At 47.5% G+C, this 18594-nt stretch overlaps 1 protein-coding gene across 1 annotated transcript in view; it reads left to right on the top strand.

The window, feature by feature from the left end:
* Window positions 1-18594, top strand: part of pcdh15b (protocadherin-related 15b) — a 1128636-nt gene that overhangs the window by 1039660 nt on the left and 70382 nt on the right. Inside the window, exons 30-31 of the mRNA XM_078413191.1 lie at window positions 3603-3818; window positions 9142-9230. Of these exons, the coding sequence (XP_078269317.1) occupies window positions 3603-3818; window positions 9142-9230 (305 nt within the window). The remainder of the gene's footprint in view (window positions 1-3602; window positions 3819-9141; window positions 9231-18594) is intronic.

The raw sequence follows: 18594 nt of genomic DNA, 5'->3' as shown, positions 1-18594 counted from the left end.
GAAGATTGTTCCCGATGTTGGGGAAGTCCAGAACCAGGTCTCACAGCTTAAGGATAAGGGGGAAGTCTTTTAGGACCGAGATGAGAAAACATTTCTTCACACAGAGAGTGGTGAGTCTGTGGAATTCTCTGCCACAGAAGGTAGTTGAGGCCAGTTCATTGGCTATATTTAAGAGGGAGTTAGATGTGGCCCTTGTGGCTAAAGGGATCAGGGGGTATGGAGAGAAGGCAGGTACAGGTTACTGAGCTGGATGATCAGCCATGATCATATTGAATGGCGGTGCAGGCTCGAAGGGCCGAATGGCCTACTCCTGCACCTATTTTCTATGTTTCTATGTTCTATTTGAAATGACATAGAAAATAGAACAGTGCAACACTAGAATAGACCCTTCTGCCTGTGATGCCCTGCCTGTGCACAATCCATATCCCTCTATTCCCTGCACTCCCATGAGCTTATCCAAAAGCCTCTTGAACGCCACTTACTTTAGTTTAGTTTAATTTAGAGATACAGCAGGGAAATAGCCCCTTCGGCCCACCGAGTCCGCATCGACCAACGATCCCCGTACATTAACGCCATCCTGCACACACTGGGGACAATTTTTACATTTATACCAAGCCAATTAACTTGCAAGCCTGCACGTCTTTGGAGAGTGGGAGGCAACCCGAAGATCTCGGCGAAGACCCACGCAGGTCACGGGGGGAGAACGTACAAACTCCGTACAGACAGCGCCCTTGGCCGGGATCGAACCTGTGTCTCTGGCGCTGTAAGCACTGGAAGGCAGCAATTCTGCCGCTGCGCCGCTATCGTATCTGCTTCCGACGCAAGCCCTGGCAATGCCCAGTGTCCAATTTGCTGTCTTAGGTTTATGATTTCATTGACTGCGAATGAATGCTTGTATGCAATACAGCACAAAGCCTATAATTCATGCGTGTCGTTGACTTTCACTCATTATGACAGACTGTTTGTCAGGCTACAACTCAGCAAGTGTGAAGACTGAGCATTCTGTGTGCTCAGCACAGCTGAAGTCTTATCTGCTCGGCAGTGCTGAACAGGGCAGTTTTTATGGAGCAAATATTTTTTATGCCACTGATGCAAAAATCCGATAGCACACAAAATCTTTATTTTTGCAATTACTAGGGACTGTCTGTTATGGATCAATCTCCGTGCGTCATAATTATTCTAGAATGGGCCATATAATCAAGGTGCTTAAAACGGTAAGAGGATTAAATAGGTTCAAGGCAATGAAATGACTCCCTGGGAGAATCAAGACTGCACCATCTCAAAATTACTCTTGGCTACTTAAGGTCGAAGCTGCTGCACGGTGGCACAGCGGTAGAGTTGGTGCCTCACAGCGCCAGAGACCCGGGATCGCTCCTGACTACGGGTGCTTGTCTTTAGGGAGTTTGTACGTTCTCCCAGTGACTTGCGTGGGCTTTCTCTGAGATCTTCGGATTCCCCCCACACTCCAAAGACGTACGGGTTTGTCATAGAGTGATACAGTGTGGAAACAGCCCAACTCGCCCACACCGGCCAACATGTCCCAGCTACACTAGCCCCACCTGCCTGCGCTTGGTCTATATCTCTCAAACCTGTCCTATCCGTGTACCTGTCTAACTGTTTCTTAAATGTTGGGACAGTCCCAGCCTCAACTACCTCCTCTGGCAGCTTGTTCCATACACTCACCACCCTTTTGTGTGAAAAAGTTACCCCTCAGATTCCTATTAAATTGTTTCCCCTTCACCTTGAACCTATGTCCTCTGGTCCTCAATTCCCCTACCCTGGGTAAGAGACTGTGCGTCTACCCGATCTATTCCTCTCATGATTTTGTATGTCTCTATAAGATCACCCCTTATCCTCTTGCGCTCCATGGAATAGAGACCCAGCCTACTCAACCTCTCCCTATAGCTCACACCCTCTAGTCCTGGCAACATCCTCGTCAATCTTTTCTGAATCCTTTCAAGCTTGACAATGTCTTTCTTATAACATGGTGCCCGGAACTGCAAAACCACTTACTTTTGTATCATCAGCTAATCTTGCTCTATATGTTCTCATCCTCTGGCAGCTCGTTTCATATACCCACCACCCTCTCTGTGTGAAGAAATGGCCCCTCAGGTTCCTATTAAATCTTGGCCCTCTCATGTTTAATCTATGTCCTCTGATTCTTGATTCCCCTACCATAGGCAAAGGATTCTGTACATTCATCCTGTCAATTCCCCAGACCCCTGAGCTTCCAGCAATCCAAGGAATAAAGTCCTCTCTGGCCCAATCTCTCCCTATGGCTCAAGCCAAATGCTATTTGAAAGTTGTTATCATTCCTGCCTCAACAGCCTCCTCTGGCAGTTCATTCCATATACCCACCAACCTTTGTGTAAAACAAAGTTGCCTATCAGGTTCCTATTATATCATTCCCACCACCCTCATCTTAAGCCGATGTCCTGTGGTTCTTGATTCCCCCCAGATAGACACGAAGTGCTAGAATAACTCAGCCGGTCAGGCAGCATCCCTGGAGAAAAAGGACGGGGTGACGTTTTGGGTTGGGACCCAACCTCAGTCTGAAAGTAGAGGGGAGGGAACTGGAGTCATAGACAGTCATGACACAGCGTTGAAACAGGCCCTTCGGCCCAACTTGCCCACATCCGGCACGGTGGCGCAGCGGTAGAGTTGCTGCTTTACAGCGAATGCAGCGCCGGAGACTCAGGTTCAATCCTGACTACGGGTGCTGCACTGTAAGGAGTTTGTACGTTCTCCCCGTGACCTGCGTGGGTTTACTCCGAGATCTTCGGTTTCCTCCCACACTCCAAAGACGTACAGGTATGTAGGTTAATTGGCTGGGTAAATGTAAAAATTGTCCCTAGTGGGTATAGGATAGTGTTAATGTACGGGGATCGCTGGGCGGCACGGACTTGGAGGGCCGAAAAGGCCTGTTTCCGGCTGTATGTATATGATATGATATGATATGATCGGCCAACATGTCCCAGCTACACTGGAGGTGAGAAAAGACCAGAAGAAACAGGGCTAGCAACAAATGACCAAGGAAGGGTGGAGCCTATAAGTGGGTGGATTTCCCCACACCGGGTAAAAGTCTCTGTGCATTCACCCTTTCTATTCCTCTCACGATGTTGTGCACCTCAGTAAGATCGCCCCTCAGGCTCCTGACTGCTTATTTCTGTTGGGAAGATCTGATCTCGATCCTCATTTTCTTTCTGTCTTTCTTCTTACTGAGATGAGGAAAAACCTTTTCACCCAGAGAGTTGTGAAATCTGTGGAATTCTCTGCCACGGAAGGCAGTGGAGGCCAATTCACTGCATGTTTTGGAAGAGAGAGTTAGATTTAGCTCTCAGGGCTAAAGGAATCAAGGGATATGGGGGGGGGGAAGCAGGAATGGGGCACTGATTTTAGATGATCAGCCATGATCACATTGAATGGCGGTGCTGGCTCGAATGGCCGACTCCTGCACCTATTTTTCTTTGTTCTACAGGTTCGAACGTGCAGGTTCGATGCTCTTTCGTTTCCGTCGAGAGACCGGTCACGTTTTGTGTATGTGCGTCAGAGATTTTATTTATGATGAGTCTTGCACTTTGACTGTTTCCTGTACTTCACAGGTTGAAGACGAGGACAGTGGAAACTACAGTATATCTCAGTTCCGACTGATCATACCGCCCTCCAAAGATGGAAAGGACGGCTTTGTCATTGAGGAATTCACGGGCGTAATCAAGACATCCATTACCTTCCGAAACATGAGGCGGTCGTATTACAAGTTTGAAGTCATTGCCACTGACAACTATGGCACAGAGCTCAGCAGCAGCGCACAAGTTGTTGTAAGTACGGACCCTGATTTCCGTGAGGTTGCTTCATCTCAGACTTAAGATAGGCACAAAGAGCAAAGAGTAACTCAGCGGGGAGACAGGCAGCATCTCTGGGGAGAAGGGATGGTTGGGGTTTCGGTTCGAAGCCCTTCTTCAGACCAGTACTGATTGTGGATGATCAGCCATGATCACAATGAATGGAGGTGCCGGCTCGAAGGGCCGAATGGCCTCCTCCTGCACCTATTTTCTATGTTTAGTCAGGGAAAAGGAAAAAACGAGAGATTCAGACGCCGATGTAGAGAGATAAAGAACAAACGAATGAAAGATGTGCAAAAAAGTAACAACGATAAAGGAAACAGGCCATTGGTAGCTGTTTGTTGGATGAGAACGAGAAGCTGGTGCGACTTGGGTGGGGGAGGGATAGAGAGAGAGAGGGAATGCCGGGGTTACTTGAAGTTAGAGAAATCAATATTCATACCACTGGTATGAATATATGCAGGCTGCCCAAGCGAAATATGTGATGCTGTTCCTCCAATTTGCGTTTGGCCTCACTCTGACAATGGAGGAGACCGAGGGACAGAAAGGTCAGTGTGGGAATGGGAAGGGGGAATTAAAGTGTTTTGCACCCGGGAGATCAGGTAGGTTCGGGCGGACTGAGCGGAGGTGTTCATCTCGGACATTCATCTTTCTCAGTGACCCAGAGCAGAGAACGATGGTAGCTTTAGAGCTTAGAGTGACCTAGTGTGGAACAGGCCCCTCGGCCCACCGAGCCCACACACAGTCATTGATCACCCATTCGTTCAAGTCCTCGCTTATCCCACTTGCTCATTCGCTTCCAACACACTGGGGGGGGGGGGCAATTTACAGAGGGCCGTTTGGCCTGTACACCTGCACGTCTGTGAGGAAACCGGAGCACCTGGAGGAAACCCACTCGGGCGCAGGGAGAACAAACGTGCAGACTCCGCACAGACAGCATTCGCAGTCAGGATCGAAGCACGGGTCTCTGGCACTATAAGGCAGCAACTCTACCGCCGCGCCACCGTGCCGGCCAACCCTGCAGTTCTTTGTATTCCACATTTCCAGGTGAAATGTCGATCCAGGTGAGGGAGGATTTTGATAGGCAGATGGTGGACAAAAGCCAGAGATGATAGGACGGAAGGTGTGAGACAAAAGGGATTGAGGCGTTGCAACTTGTGAAGCCAGAGGAATGAATGTAGGCTCTCTCCACAATGCCTTGGTGCACTCATCTCCTAACACCCAAACCATCCCCCCCCCCCCCCCCCCCCCACCCCCAGGTACTTTCTCGTGCAACCGCAGGAGATGTAACACCTGTCCCAATACCTCCTCCCTTACCTCCATCCAGGGATCCCAGGTAGAGTTTCACAAGCACCTCCTCTAACCTCATCTACTGCATCCGATGTTCCCAATGTGGCTTCCCCTACACGGTGGTGCAGCGGTCGAGCTGCTGCCTGACAGCGTCTACAGAGACCCGGGTTCGATCCCGACTACTGGTGCTTGTCTGTACGTTCTCCCCGTGACCCGCGTGGGTTTTCCCCAAGATCTTCGGTTTTCCCTCCCACAATCCAAGGACGTGCAGGTTTGTAGGTTACTTGGCTTGGTTGTCAATGTAAATTGTCCCTCGTGTGTGTTTAGAATAATTCGGTTTAGAAACATAGAAACATAGAAAATAGGTGCAGGAGTAGGCCATTCGGCCCTTCGAGCCTGTACGCACCGCCATTCAATATGATCATGGCTGATCATCCAGCTCAGTAGCCTGTACCTGCCTTCTCTCCATACCCCCTGATCCCTTTAGCAAAAAGGGCCACATCTAACTCCCTCTTAAATATAGCCAATGAACTGGCCTCAACTACCTTCTGTGGCAGAGAATTCCACAGACTCACCACTCTCTGTGTGAAGAAATGTTTTCTCATCTCGGTCCTAAAAGACTTCCCCCTTATCCTTAAGCTGTGACCCCTGGTTCTGGACTCCCCCAACATCGGGAACAATCTTCCCGCATCTAGCCTCTCCAACCCCTTAAGAATTTTATATGTTTCTATAAGATCCCCCCTCAGTCTTCTAAATTCCAGCGAGTACAAGCCCAGTCTATCCAGTCTTTCCTCATATGAAAGTCCCGCCATCCCAGGGATCAATCTGGTGAACCTTCTCTGTACTCCCTCTAAGGCAAGAACGTCTTTCCTCTGGTTAGGAGACCAAAACTGCACACAATACTCCAGGTGCGGTCTCACCAAGGCCCTGTACAACTGCAGCAGAACCTCCCTGCTCCTAAACTCAAATCCTCTCGCTATGAATGCCAACATACCATTCGCTTTCTTCACTTAGGTTAGGTTAGAGATACAGCACGGAAACTGGCCCTTCGGCCTACTGAGTCCGCACCGGCCAGCCATCCCCGCGCATTAACACTATCCCACACAAACCAGGGACAATTTACAATTTTACCAAGTCAAATAGCGTACAAACCTGTACGTCTTTGGAATGTGAGAGGGTCACACCAATTTACGGTTTTTATGCTCCAGAGTTTTGGCAGCTTAAATTCCACAGCCTCCTCAAACCTACCCATGGATCTCTCAGCTTTCAGCCTGCCAACTGATTGCAAAGCTTCACGAGACGATAACTTGGAGAGGGCCTTCAGGGGACAGTTTGTACTCCATTGTCAAGGGCGGACTTTGCTTTGGTGAAACTTAATCGTGATGGAACTTTCACGTTTAATGGGGAAGACCTTTTCTCATTTGAACTTCATTTTATTTTAAGGCAGCTCATCAATAAAGCAAATGTCATGTTTCCAAGCGATGGCAGGCTGGAAATTAGATCGGGTAACGTCATTAATTTCAGTGCTATGTGATTGAAAATAAGCCTTGGTCAGAGGAGGACACAATGTGAACTATTTCACGCCATTTTTGAAATTCACAGAAATTCTCCCTGTGTAAAGAAGACGCACAAAGTGCTGGAGTAACTGGTCAGATCAGGATCAAGGAACAGGTCACTGGACAATAGACAATAGACAATGGACAATAGGTGCAGGAGGAGGCCATTTGGCCCTTCGAGCCAGTAACGCCATTCAATGTGATCATAGAAACATAGAAAATAGGTGCAGGAGTAGGCCATTCAGCCCTTCGAGCCTGCACCGCCATTCAATATGATCATGGCTGATCATCCAACTCAGTATCCCGTACCTGCCTTCTCTCCATACCCCCTGATCCCTTTAGCCACAAGGGCCACATCTAACTCCCTCTTAAATATAGCCAACGAACTGGCCTCAACTACCTTCTGTGGCAGAGAATTCCACAGATTCACCACTCTCTGTGTGAAAAAAAACGTTCTCATCTCGGTCCTAAAAGACTTCCCCCTTATCCTTAAACTGTGACCCCTTGTTCTGGACTTCCCCAACATCGGGAACAATCTTCCTGCACCTAGCCTGTCCAACCCCTTAAGAATTTTGTAAGTTTCTATAAGATCCCCCCTCAATCTTCTAAATTCCAGCGAGTACAAGCCGAGTCTATCCAGTCTTTCTTCATATGAAAGTCCTGCCATCACATGGCTGATCATTCTCAACCATGGAGAACACGGATGGGTGATGTTATAGATCAGGACCCTTCTTCGGTTCTTTTCCCGAAACGTCACATAGCCATGTTCTCCAGAGATGCTGCCTGACACATTGAGTTACTCCAACACTCTGTGTCTTCTTTTGTAAACCAGCATCTGCAGTTTTTTAGACTTCAGAGGTACAGTGTGGAAAAAGGCTCTTCGGCCCCTCCGAGTCCGCGCTGACCAGCGATCACACGTGCCTGTCACATTATCCTGCACCCTGGGGGAACAATTTACTATTTCCAGAGGCCAATCAACCTACAAACCTGTACGTCTTTGGAGTGTGGGAGGAAACCGGAGCACCCGGAGAAAACCCACCCGGTCGCAGGGAGAACGTACAAACTCCGTACAGACGGCACCCGCAGTCAGGCTCGAACCACGGGCCTCTGGCGCTGTGAGGCAGCAACTCTACCGCTGCGCCACCGTGCCGACCAATCTGCAGTTCTTTGTAGCTACATTTCCAGGTGTGAGTTGAGTTTGTGCTCCTGACACAGTTTCTGAATTAAGTGTGCACTCTTCAGCAATAAATTGTATCAGTCCCCATGCAGAACTCCTTCCAAAACATTGATGGGAAAACTAACTTACATTTTCCAATGAGTGACTCTGTTAGTCACTCCCAAGACACCTGGATTTCATTCTGCAGAGCAAAACTGGGACTCACCAAAGTCCTGTGAAGACTTAATATACTTCCATCTTTCAGTTTAGTTTATTTTCACGTGTACCGAGGTACAGTGAAAAGCTGTGTAGGAAAGAACTGCAGATGCTGGTTTAAATCGAAGGTAGACACAAAATGCTGGAGTAGAATTAGAATTAGAATTAGAATGCCATTATTGCCGTTGTACAACGAAATTAAAAGTGCTACATCTGAAACAGTGCAACAGTGCAAATCTTTCAAAAACAATCGCACAAACATAGGAACCAATACAGTAAGTACCAATGTCAATAAAAACCAATAAAAACTAATAAATAATAAATGGGTTTTGCACCTAAGATGTTGTATATAAAAGTAACTCAGCGGGTCAGGCAACATCTCGGGAGAGAAGGAATGGGTGACGTTTCGGGTCGAGACCCTTCTTCAGCATGATGTCAGGGGAGGAGGCGGGACAGAGATAGGATGTGGTCGGAGGTAGGAAGACTAGTGGGAGAACTGGGAAGAGGGGGGGGGCTAGAGAGGGAAAGCGAGGGCTATCTGAAGTTAGAGAAGTCAATGTCCATAACCGCTGGGGTGTAAGCTGCCCAAGCGAAATACGAGGTGCTGTTCCTCCAATTTGCGCTGGGCCTCATCTCTGACAATGGAGGAGGCCCAGGACAGAAAGGTCAGATTGGGAGTAGGAGGGGGAGGGGGAGTTGAAGTGCTGAGCCACCGGGAGATCGGGTTTGTTAAGGCGGACTGAGCGAAGGTGTTCCGGTGTGGCCGGTGTGGGCAAGTTGTGCCGAAGGGCCTGCTTCCACACTGTATCACTCTGTGACTCTATGAGAAACCGAAGACAGACCCAAAAAGCTGGAGTGACTCAGCTTCTCTGGAGAGTAGGGGTGGGTGATGTTTCGGGGGTCGAGACCCTGGGAGTCTGAAGAAGGGTCTCGACCCGAAACGTCACCCATTCCTTCTCTCCAGAGATGCTGCCCGACCCGCTGAGTTACTCCAGCGTTTTGTGTCTGCGACATTAGTCATGTTGTCTGTGGCGAAGAAAATCGGTATGTCAGACCAACAGAATTATGATTTGTTTCCCAGGTATCGGTGGTCAATGAATTGGATATGCAAGTGATTGTTTCCAATGTCTCTCCTACGCTGGTGGAACAGAACAAGGATCAGCTAATTGAGTAAGATGCGGATTTCATATTTTAAGTTAAAATATTTTATTTGGCTCAATTGAAAGAAACTTGACCTTCTTATTAACTCTGCGGGACAGGCAGCATCTCTGGAGAGAGAGAGAAGGAATGTGTGACGTTTCGGGTCGAGACCCTTCTGCAGACACTTCCAAAGAAGGATCTCGACCCGAAACGTAACCCATTGGTTCTTGGTTCATGGTCCTCCAAAATATTCCAAATGGAATTTAAACTTCCTTCTCTCCAGAGATGCTGCCTGTCCCGCTGAGTTACTCCAGCTTTTTGTGTCTATCTTCGGTTTAAACCAGCATCTGTAGTTCCTTCCTACACGTTAAGATTATCCCTGATATTGTAAACGTTGTCAACTACAAACAGTGTTCTATTTAATAGGCAGAGGAATCAAACCGATTTTCAACATCATTCTTCAGTGACAGGTTGTGCTTCAATAAATAAAAACCTAAAACTAATGCTGAGGAGTGTCAATTCAGGAGAATTTCAAGATTTAACAAAATTATGTTATCTGCTGTTTCAAAGCTGAAATCGAATGTTGTCGGTACTATGTTAGTTCCTTTGTTTAGAGATACAGCAGAGAAACAGTGCCGACTAGCGATCCCTGCACACATAAACACTCTCCTACAACACACTAAGCCTTAACTCTAAGACTGAAAGTGGAGGTGGGAGATGTGGGGGAGGTGAATTAAACTGGACGTTTAGAAAAGGCCAGAACAAATCAAGGCAGGCAACAGGTGACCTCGGGAAGGGTGGAGTCCATAATGGTCCATTGTTGGCTGGGGGAAGGTGTGATAACAAGAGGGATACAAGGATGTGGACAGTGGAACTGGTAGGATGACTGGGGTCGGGGTGGGGGAGAGAGAATGCAGGAGTTACTTAAAATCAGGGAAGTCAATGTTCATACTGTTCGGTTGTATGAGGTGCTGCTCCTCCAGTTGTCAGATTTATTTTGTCGTATATGTTGTATATTTGTGAAACAACTTTTTTCATGACAATATGGTAGTTTCACAGTCACCATTCTTGATAGTTGCCCAGATTTCACTTTCATATTTCCTCGCGACATGGGAAGAGGCCATTCGGCCCCTCGAGTCCCTGCTGGCTCCCTTTCACCTTCACCTATTGATATCCCCGCAACCTGTTCACCCTTGTGATGCTCACTAACTCTCCCAAAGATGCCGAAACTATGACCACACTTTTAACACAACTAGTGAGATTTGAGCATACAATACGATACGATACGATACGATACGATACGATAGAACTTTATTTTGTCCCAGGAGAGGAATTTGATCTGCCAACAGTCATAAAAACACAAAATACATGAAGCATGAAATTGAAGTGAGGTGTGGAAAGGATTGGGAGGTGTGCAAAGCTTGGGGAGGGGGGGGTCAGTCTCTCAATCTGCCCCACGACAGAAGGGGGAGAAGTTGTACAGTCTGATAGCCATGGGGAAGAAGGATCTCCTGCCACGTTCTGTCCTGCATCTTGGATTTAGCATGGTGGTCCGATAAGAAGAACAATATAATTGGAGATAGACACAAAATGCTGGAGTAACTGTGCGGGTCAGGCAGCATCTCCGGAGAAAAGGAATAGGTGACGTTTTGGGTCGGTACCCTTCCTCAGACTGAAAGTAGAAAGGTTCTGACCCAAAAAGGTCACCTGTTCCTTTTCTCCAGAGATGCTGCCTGACCTGCCGAGGAGCTCCAGCATTTTGTGTTAATCTTCGATATAAACCAGCATCTGTAGTTCCTTCTGACGCAATATCATCATATCATATCATCATATATATACAGCCGGAAACAGGCCTTTTCGGCCCACCAAGTCCGCGCCGCCTAGCGATCCCCGTACATTAACACTATCCTACACCCACTAGGGACAATTTTTACATTTACCCAGCCAATTAACCTACATACCTGTACGTCTTTGGAGATATGATGGCAGAGTTTTTTTTCCTATCCGATTGGCATTCCTCTCTTTAATTATTTTTATTGCTGTTAATTTCACTTACACACTGCTTTCTAGGCTAATTTTTCATCTGCTTCTTTGTATTCAAGAGAGAGTTAGATATACAATAGACAATAGACAATAGGTGCAGGAGGAGGCCATTTGGCCCTTCGAGCCAGCACCACCATTCAATGTGATCATGGCTGATCATTCTCAATCAGTACCTCGTTCCTGCCTTCTCCCCATACCCCCTGACTCCGCTATCCTTAAGAGCTCTATCCAGCTCTCTCTTGAATGCATTCAGAGAATTGGCCTCCACTGCCTTCTGAGGCAGAGAATTCCACAGATTCACAACTCTCTGACTGAAAAAGTTTTTCCCAATCTCAGTTCTAAATGGCCTACCTCTTATTCGTAAACTGTGGCCCCTTGTTCTGGACTCCCCCAGAACAAGGGGCCACAGTTTAAGAATATAGCTCTTAGGGCTAGGTATCGGAATTAAGGGCTCTTAGGGCTGGCGGAATCAAGGGGTATGGGGAGAAAGCAGGAACGGGGTACTGATTCTGGATGATCAGCCATGATCACATTGAATGGCGGTGCTGGCTCGAAGGGCCAAATGGCCTACTCCTGCACCTATTTTCTATGTTTCTCTGTTTCTTTTGTACTGAATCTGTTTGTATCCATGCAAATTTTCTTTGATACAAACATTTTGAGCGCTTTTAGAATTATGATGGGATTTTAACCAGTATTTCATTTAACTATTTAATTTAGTTACTCCAGCATTTTGTGTCTATCATCGGTGTAAACCAGCACCTGCAGTTCCTTCCTGCACAGGTTTTGAGGGAGTAGATGGTGCTTATCGGCCCTCTCATCAACACTGCATGACCTTACTTCTGATTGATATTAAAGTAATTGGACAGTAATTTTAGTTTAGTTTAGTTTAGAGATACAGTGTGGAAACAGGCCCTTCGGGCCCACCGAGTCCGCGCCGACCAGCGATCCCCGTCCATCAACACTACCCTACACACTAGGGACAATTTACAATTTTACCAAGCCAATTAGCCTACAAACCTGTACGTCAGGTTTGGGTGGAAACTGGAGCACCTGGAGAAAACCCACGCGGTCCCTGTATCCCACCCACTCGGGACCATTTACAATTTTGAACCGAAGCCGATTAACCTACAAGCCTGTACGTCTTTGGAGTGGGGGAGGAAACCGGAGCACTTAAGAGTTAAGGCTCACGGTCCACGGGGAGAACGCACAAACCCCGGAGTACGGACAGCGCCCACGGTCAGGATCGAACCCGGGTCTCTGGCGCTGGAAAGCAGCAACTCTACCCCTGCGCCACCGTGCCGCATGGAGGTGGATTGGATTTAGCCGGTTTGGATTTCTCCTGCCTCTTGTGAGCAGGCAATTCTCCACAGTGTCGAGCGGATGCCAGTGCTGTGACTGTATGGGGGCGGCTTAGTTCAAAGCACAGCCAGTTCCAGAGGACGTATCTTCAGCAGTCCCGCTGGCCTGTTGCCTGGTCCCACAGCCTTTCCTACAGCCAACACTGTGCCATTTCCTGGGCAGTGCATGGAGTGAATTGAGTTGGCCGGGCGTGAATGCCAGGGGTCTCGAGAGGACGCAGAGACGGGCCATTGACTTGGCCATTTCGGCTGAATATAGTTGCAAATGCGTCAGTCAGCCTGACGGCAGCACGTCTGGGGAAAATGAATAGGTGACCTTTTGAGTCATGACCCTTCCTCAGACTGATATCAAGTCAAGTCAAGTTTATTTGTCACGTACACATTCACGATGTGCAGTGAAATGAAAGTGGCAATGCCTGCGGATTGTGCACAAAAAAGAATTACAGTTACAGCATATAAATAAAGTTAATAATATTAATATAGAGAAGACAAAATTTAGTCCCTGGAGTTATAAAAGTTAACAGTCCTGAAGGCCTGTGGGAATAAACTCCGTCTCATCCTCTCCGTTTTCACAGCGTGACAGCGGAGGCGTTTGCCTGACCGTAGCATCTGGAACAGTCCGTTGCTGGGGTGGCAGGGGTCCCTCATGATCTTGCTTGCTCTGGATCTGCACCTCCTGATGTATAGGTCCTGCAGGGGGACGAGTGTAGTTCCCATGGTGCGTTCGGCCGAACGCACGACTCTCTGCAGGGCCATCCTGCCCTGGGCAGAGCTGTTCCCAAACCAGACTGTGATGTTGCCGGACAGGATGCTCTTTACAGCCCCAGAGTAGAAGCAATGAAGGATCCTCAGAGACACTCTGAATTTCCTCAGCTGTCTAAGGTGGTAAAGGTGCTGCTTTGCCTTGCCCACCAGTGTGGCAATGTGCGTTGCCCATGTCAGATCCTCAGTGATGTGGACTCCCAAGTATTTAAAACTGCTCACCCTATCCACAGTAGACCCAGTAAAAAATATCTGAGGACGATTTCAGTGAGGAAGAACCGCAGATGCTGGTTTACCCACCGATGGTAGATACAAAATGCTGGAGTAACTCAGCTTTTGGCCATTTGAGTTCAAAACCAAATAGTTAAAGGAAATGCCAGTTAAAATCCCATCATAATTCTAAAAGCGCTCAGAAATGTTTGTATCAAAAAAAAAATTGCATGGATATTAACAGAATCAGTACAACATAGAAACAGAAGCAGATGAAAAAATAGTCTAGAAAGCTGTTTGTGTAAGTGAAATTACAGCAATAAAAATAATTAAAAAGAAGCATTGCAACAGGATAGGAAAAAAACTCTGCAATTATATTGTGTCAGAAGGAACTGCAGATGCTGGTTTATACCAAAGATAGGCCCGCTCACCTTTCACACTGGAAAGCTGGGCCTGGCTTCTCTTGGCTTCAGTGGTGGCGGCGAGCTCACTGGCTCTGATTTTCTGACTGAAGATAATTGCAAAGTATAAGCTGCCAAAAATACAAGACTTAATATATGATTTAATACCTTTCTGCCAATCTGCTGCTTTGCCAAAGTCAATGCTTAATGAAAGCCTCCATTGTCAGAGTGAGGCTAAATGCAAATTGGAGGAACAATATCTCATATTTCGCTTAGGCAGCTTACAGCCCAGTGGGTCTGAATATTGATTTTTCTGACCTCACATTCTCTCATTCTCTCTCTCTCTCTCTCTCTCTCTCTCTCTCTCTCTCTCTCTCTCTCTCATCTCTCTCTCTCTCTCTCTCTCTCTCTCTCTCTCTCTCTCTCTCTCTCTCTCTCTCTCTCTCTCTCTCTCTCTCTCTCTCTCTCTCTCTCTCTCTCTCTCTCTCTCTCTCTCTCTCTCTCTCTCTCTCTCTCTCTCTCTCTCTCTTTCCCCCCCCCCCCCCCCCCCTCCCAAGTCACACCAGCTTCTCGTTTTCACCCCACAAACAGCTGGCAATAGCCTGTTTCCTTTATCGTCGTTACTTTTTTGTTCTTACCTCTCCACGTCACCGTCGATATCTCTCGTTTCCCTTTCGCACGACTTTCAGTCTGAAGAAGGGTCTCGACCCGAAACGTCACCAAATTCCTTCTCTCCAGAGGTGCTGCCTGTCCCGCTGAGTTACTCCAGTTTTTTGTGTCTATCTTGGTGAAAGATCTTTGTGCATGAATGAATTTCGATGGTTCTTTTATTATTATCACGTGTACCAAGGTACATGTCCACCGCCGATTTTCCGGCACCCTTAATTCCAGAGCCTTTCTGGATTATCCGTTGTGCCAATAGACAATAGACAATAGGTGCAGGAGGAGGCCATTCGGCTCTTCGAGCCAGCACCGCCATTCAATGTGATCATGTTTAACATATAACTACAGCATGGAAACAGGCCTGTCCGGCCCCACCAGTCCACGCCGACCATTCTCCCTGACCTAGTCTCATCTACCTGCACTCAGACCATAACCCTCCAATCCCCTCCTATCCATATACCTATCCAATTTACTCTTAAATAATAAAATCGAGGCCAGCCTCCACCACTTCCACCGGAAGCCCATTCCATACAGCCACAACCCTCTGAGTAAAGAAGTTCCCCCTCATGTTACCCCTAAACCTTTGTCCCTCAATTCTGAAGCTATGTCCCCTTGTTGGAATCTTCCCCACTCTCAAAGGGAAAAGCCTACCCACGTCAACTCTGTCCGTCCCTCTCAAAATTTTAAAAACCTCTATCAAGTCCCCCCTCAACCTTCTACGCTCCAAAGAATAAAGACCCAACCTATTCAACCTCTCTCTGTAGCCTAAGTGCTGAAACCCAGGCAACATTCTAGTAAATCTCCTCTGTACCCTCTCCATTTTGTCGACATCCTTCCTATAATTTGGCGACCAGAACTGCACACCATACTCCAGAATCGGCCTCACCAATGCCCTGTACAATTTCAACATTACATCCCAACTTCTATACTCGATGCTCTGATTTATAAAGGCAAGCATACCAAACGCCTTCTTCACCACCCTATCCACATAAGATTCCACCTTCAGGGAACAATGCACAGTTATTCCCAGATCCCTCTGTTCCACTGCATTCCTCAATTCCCTACCATTTACTCTGTACGTCCTATTTTGATTTGTCCTACCAAAATGCAGCACCTCACACTTATCAGCATTAAACTCCATCTGCCATCTTTCAGCCCACCCTTCCAAAAGGCCCAAGTCTCTCTGTAGACTTTGAAAATCTACCTCACTATCAACTACTCCACCTATCTTAGTATCATCTGCATATTTACTAATCCAATTTGCCACACCATCATCCAGATCATTAATGTAAATGACAAACAACAGTGGACCCAACACAGATCCTTGGGCACTCCACTAGACATGGCTGATCATTCTCAATCAGTACCCCCGTTCCTGCCTTCTCCCCATACCCCCTGACTCCGCTATCCTTAAGAGCTCTATCTAGACCAACAGAGGTCACGGCCTCCGGAACGGTCGCCCGGTGCCGCCGAGGGGCCGAGATACTGGCCCACAAAATCAGCCGCAGGAGTCGGCTATGGAAACGGATCCATCGACTCTGCTGGACCGGAGTTCCAGAGCCCCGGCCGCAGGGTACAGATTCGACTCGCATATCGGCCACGGAAGTCCCGGCGAGGTTGAGATCGGCCATCTCACCTGGCCTAGGCGCCACATTTTCGGGGGGACTTCCAGAAGGGGATTTCAAGTGCGCTCTCGTACTTTTTTCCGGAATAAAGGAGGTGCCGTTCCACCATTTCCCGGAAAATCAATGGCGGACCTGTACAGTGAAATTCGGTCTTTTTTTGGATACAGACAAGTAAGATTATTGCCATACAAAAGTGCAATCTGACGAAGGGACTCGACCCGAAACGTCACCCATTCCTTCTATCCAGAGATGCTGCCTGTCCCGCTGAGTTACTCCAGCATTTTGCGTCTATCTTAAGTACAATGCCCGGTTCGGTTACAAATGCATAGAAACAGCCCGCTGAACCCATGTGCAAGAGCCGCCAGGTTTTGACGCCATTTTGAAGAGTCCCAGCTGCAGCTGGCCACAAAGGCCTCTGATCCACATTGTCCTGCAAGCCGTCATCTCTCTCCTCGCCCGGCCACCTTCAGCCTTCCGCAGCCGATGAGGTACAAACCCATGAGGTACAAACTCCATGCAGAAAGCAAGAGAGGTCAGGAAGGAACTGCAGATGCCGGTTTACACTGAAGATGGACACAAAACGTTGGAGTAACTCAGCGGGTCAGACAACGAGGTGCTTCATTCAGCATCTGTGCAGTTCCTACACATTCCATCAACATAGACCTATTGGACCAACTACCCTTTTGCTGTTTATGGATTCTACACAACACTTTGTTCCCCTGACCCCCGACCCTCTTCTCAGCCTCTGCCGAGCTCAGGTCCCGGTTGGCCCAATTAACCTCTTCATCCGAGGGACATCTGTGGTCCTTCTGCGGACACTGATGCTCGAAAACAGTATCTGCGAAACAACCCAGACCGCCTTGGCCTACACGATCTCCCAGTTGACAAACACTCTTAACTCCTATTCCCATTCCCACACTCCCACACTGACCTTTCTGGCCTGGGCCTCCTCCGTTGTCAGAGTGAGGCCAAACGCAAATTGGCGTCACTCATTTTTTCAGCACTTAATTAGACACCTCAATGAATTCACTAAATTAGGAGCAAGTGAAAAGAGCGCCTCACCTCTCTATATCGCCGTCTTTATCTTGTTTCCCCACTCCCCTGACTCTCAGTCTGAAGGGTCTCAACCCGAAACATCACCTATTGCTTCTCTCCGGAGATGCGGCCTGACCCGTTGGGTTACTCCAGTCCTTTGTGTCTGCCTTCGGTTTAAGCCAGCATCTGCAGTTCCTTCCCACACATTTTGTAAACAACTCTGGCCGGCTGAACCTCTGTGACCTCGACAGCGAAAGCAAGAATCCCCAGTCCCAGCATTGGCGATTCGCAACTGGTTGTCAACTTTTCAGCACTTAATTAGGGGGCTTGCTGATAGAGCAGGCGAAAAGGGCACTGTGTCACTCCTGGTCAGCAGCTTTTGTAACACTGCACAAACACAGCCACAGACCAAATGTGAATTTGTCTGCGCCCTTTATGTAGTGATTTATTCACAAAATGCTGGAGTAACTCAGCAGGTCAGGCAGCATCTCGGGAGAGAAGGAATGGGTGACGTTTCGGGTCGAGACCCTTCTTCAGACTGATGTCGGGGGTGGGACAAAGGAAGGATATAGGTGGAGGCAGGAAGATAGAGGGAGATCTGGGAAGGAGGAGGGGAAGAGAGGGACAGAGGAGCTATCTGAAGTTGGAGAAGTCGACGTTCATACCAATCACTACCTTTATGTAGTGATTATTTACATAGGTAGGGTCTCGACCCGAAACGTCACCCATAAGCGCTTTGAGCATGCGATAAGGCGCTATATAAAATAAATGAATTATTATTATTATTATTCCTTCTCTCCAGTGATGCTGCCTGACCTGTTGAGTTACTCCAGCATTTTGTGAAATAAATACCTTCGATTTGTACCAGCATCTGCAGTTATTTTCTTACACTATTATATATGTGTGTGTGTGTGTGTGTGTGTGTGTGTGTGTGTGTGTGTGTGTGTGTGTACATGTGTGTGTAATATATATATATGTGTGTATGTGTGTTTTTATATATATACTAGACCAAGTGGACCCATTGGGTCCATAACTCATTGGTTTGCCATTGTGATGTCGGGAAAAATCGCACTTTTTTCTTGAAAATAAATGCCTTTAAAAAAATATTTTAAAATCTCAGTGAAAATCGCGATTTTTCTTCAAAATTGTTTTTTTTTTCTGCATTGGTCTAGAACCCTCCCCTTCCCTCCTCACTCCATCCCCGCAACACCTCTTCTTCTCCACCCACTGTGTGTGTGTGTGTGTGTGTATGTGTGTGTGTGTAATATATATATATATATATGTGTGTATGTGTGTT

The sequence above is a fragment of the Rhinoraja longicauda genome, chromosome 16, assembly GCF_053455715.1.
Source record: "Rhinoraja longicauda isolate Sanriku21f chromosome 16, sRhiLon1.1, whole genome shotgun sequence".
NCBI lineage: Eukaryota > Metazoa > Chordata > Chondrichthyes > Rajiformes > Arhynchobatidae > Rhinoraja > Rhinoraja longicauda.
Note: the sequence above shows the minus strand (reverse complement) of the source record. Positions and strands in the feature narration are given on the sequence as shown.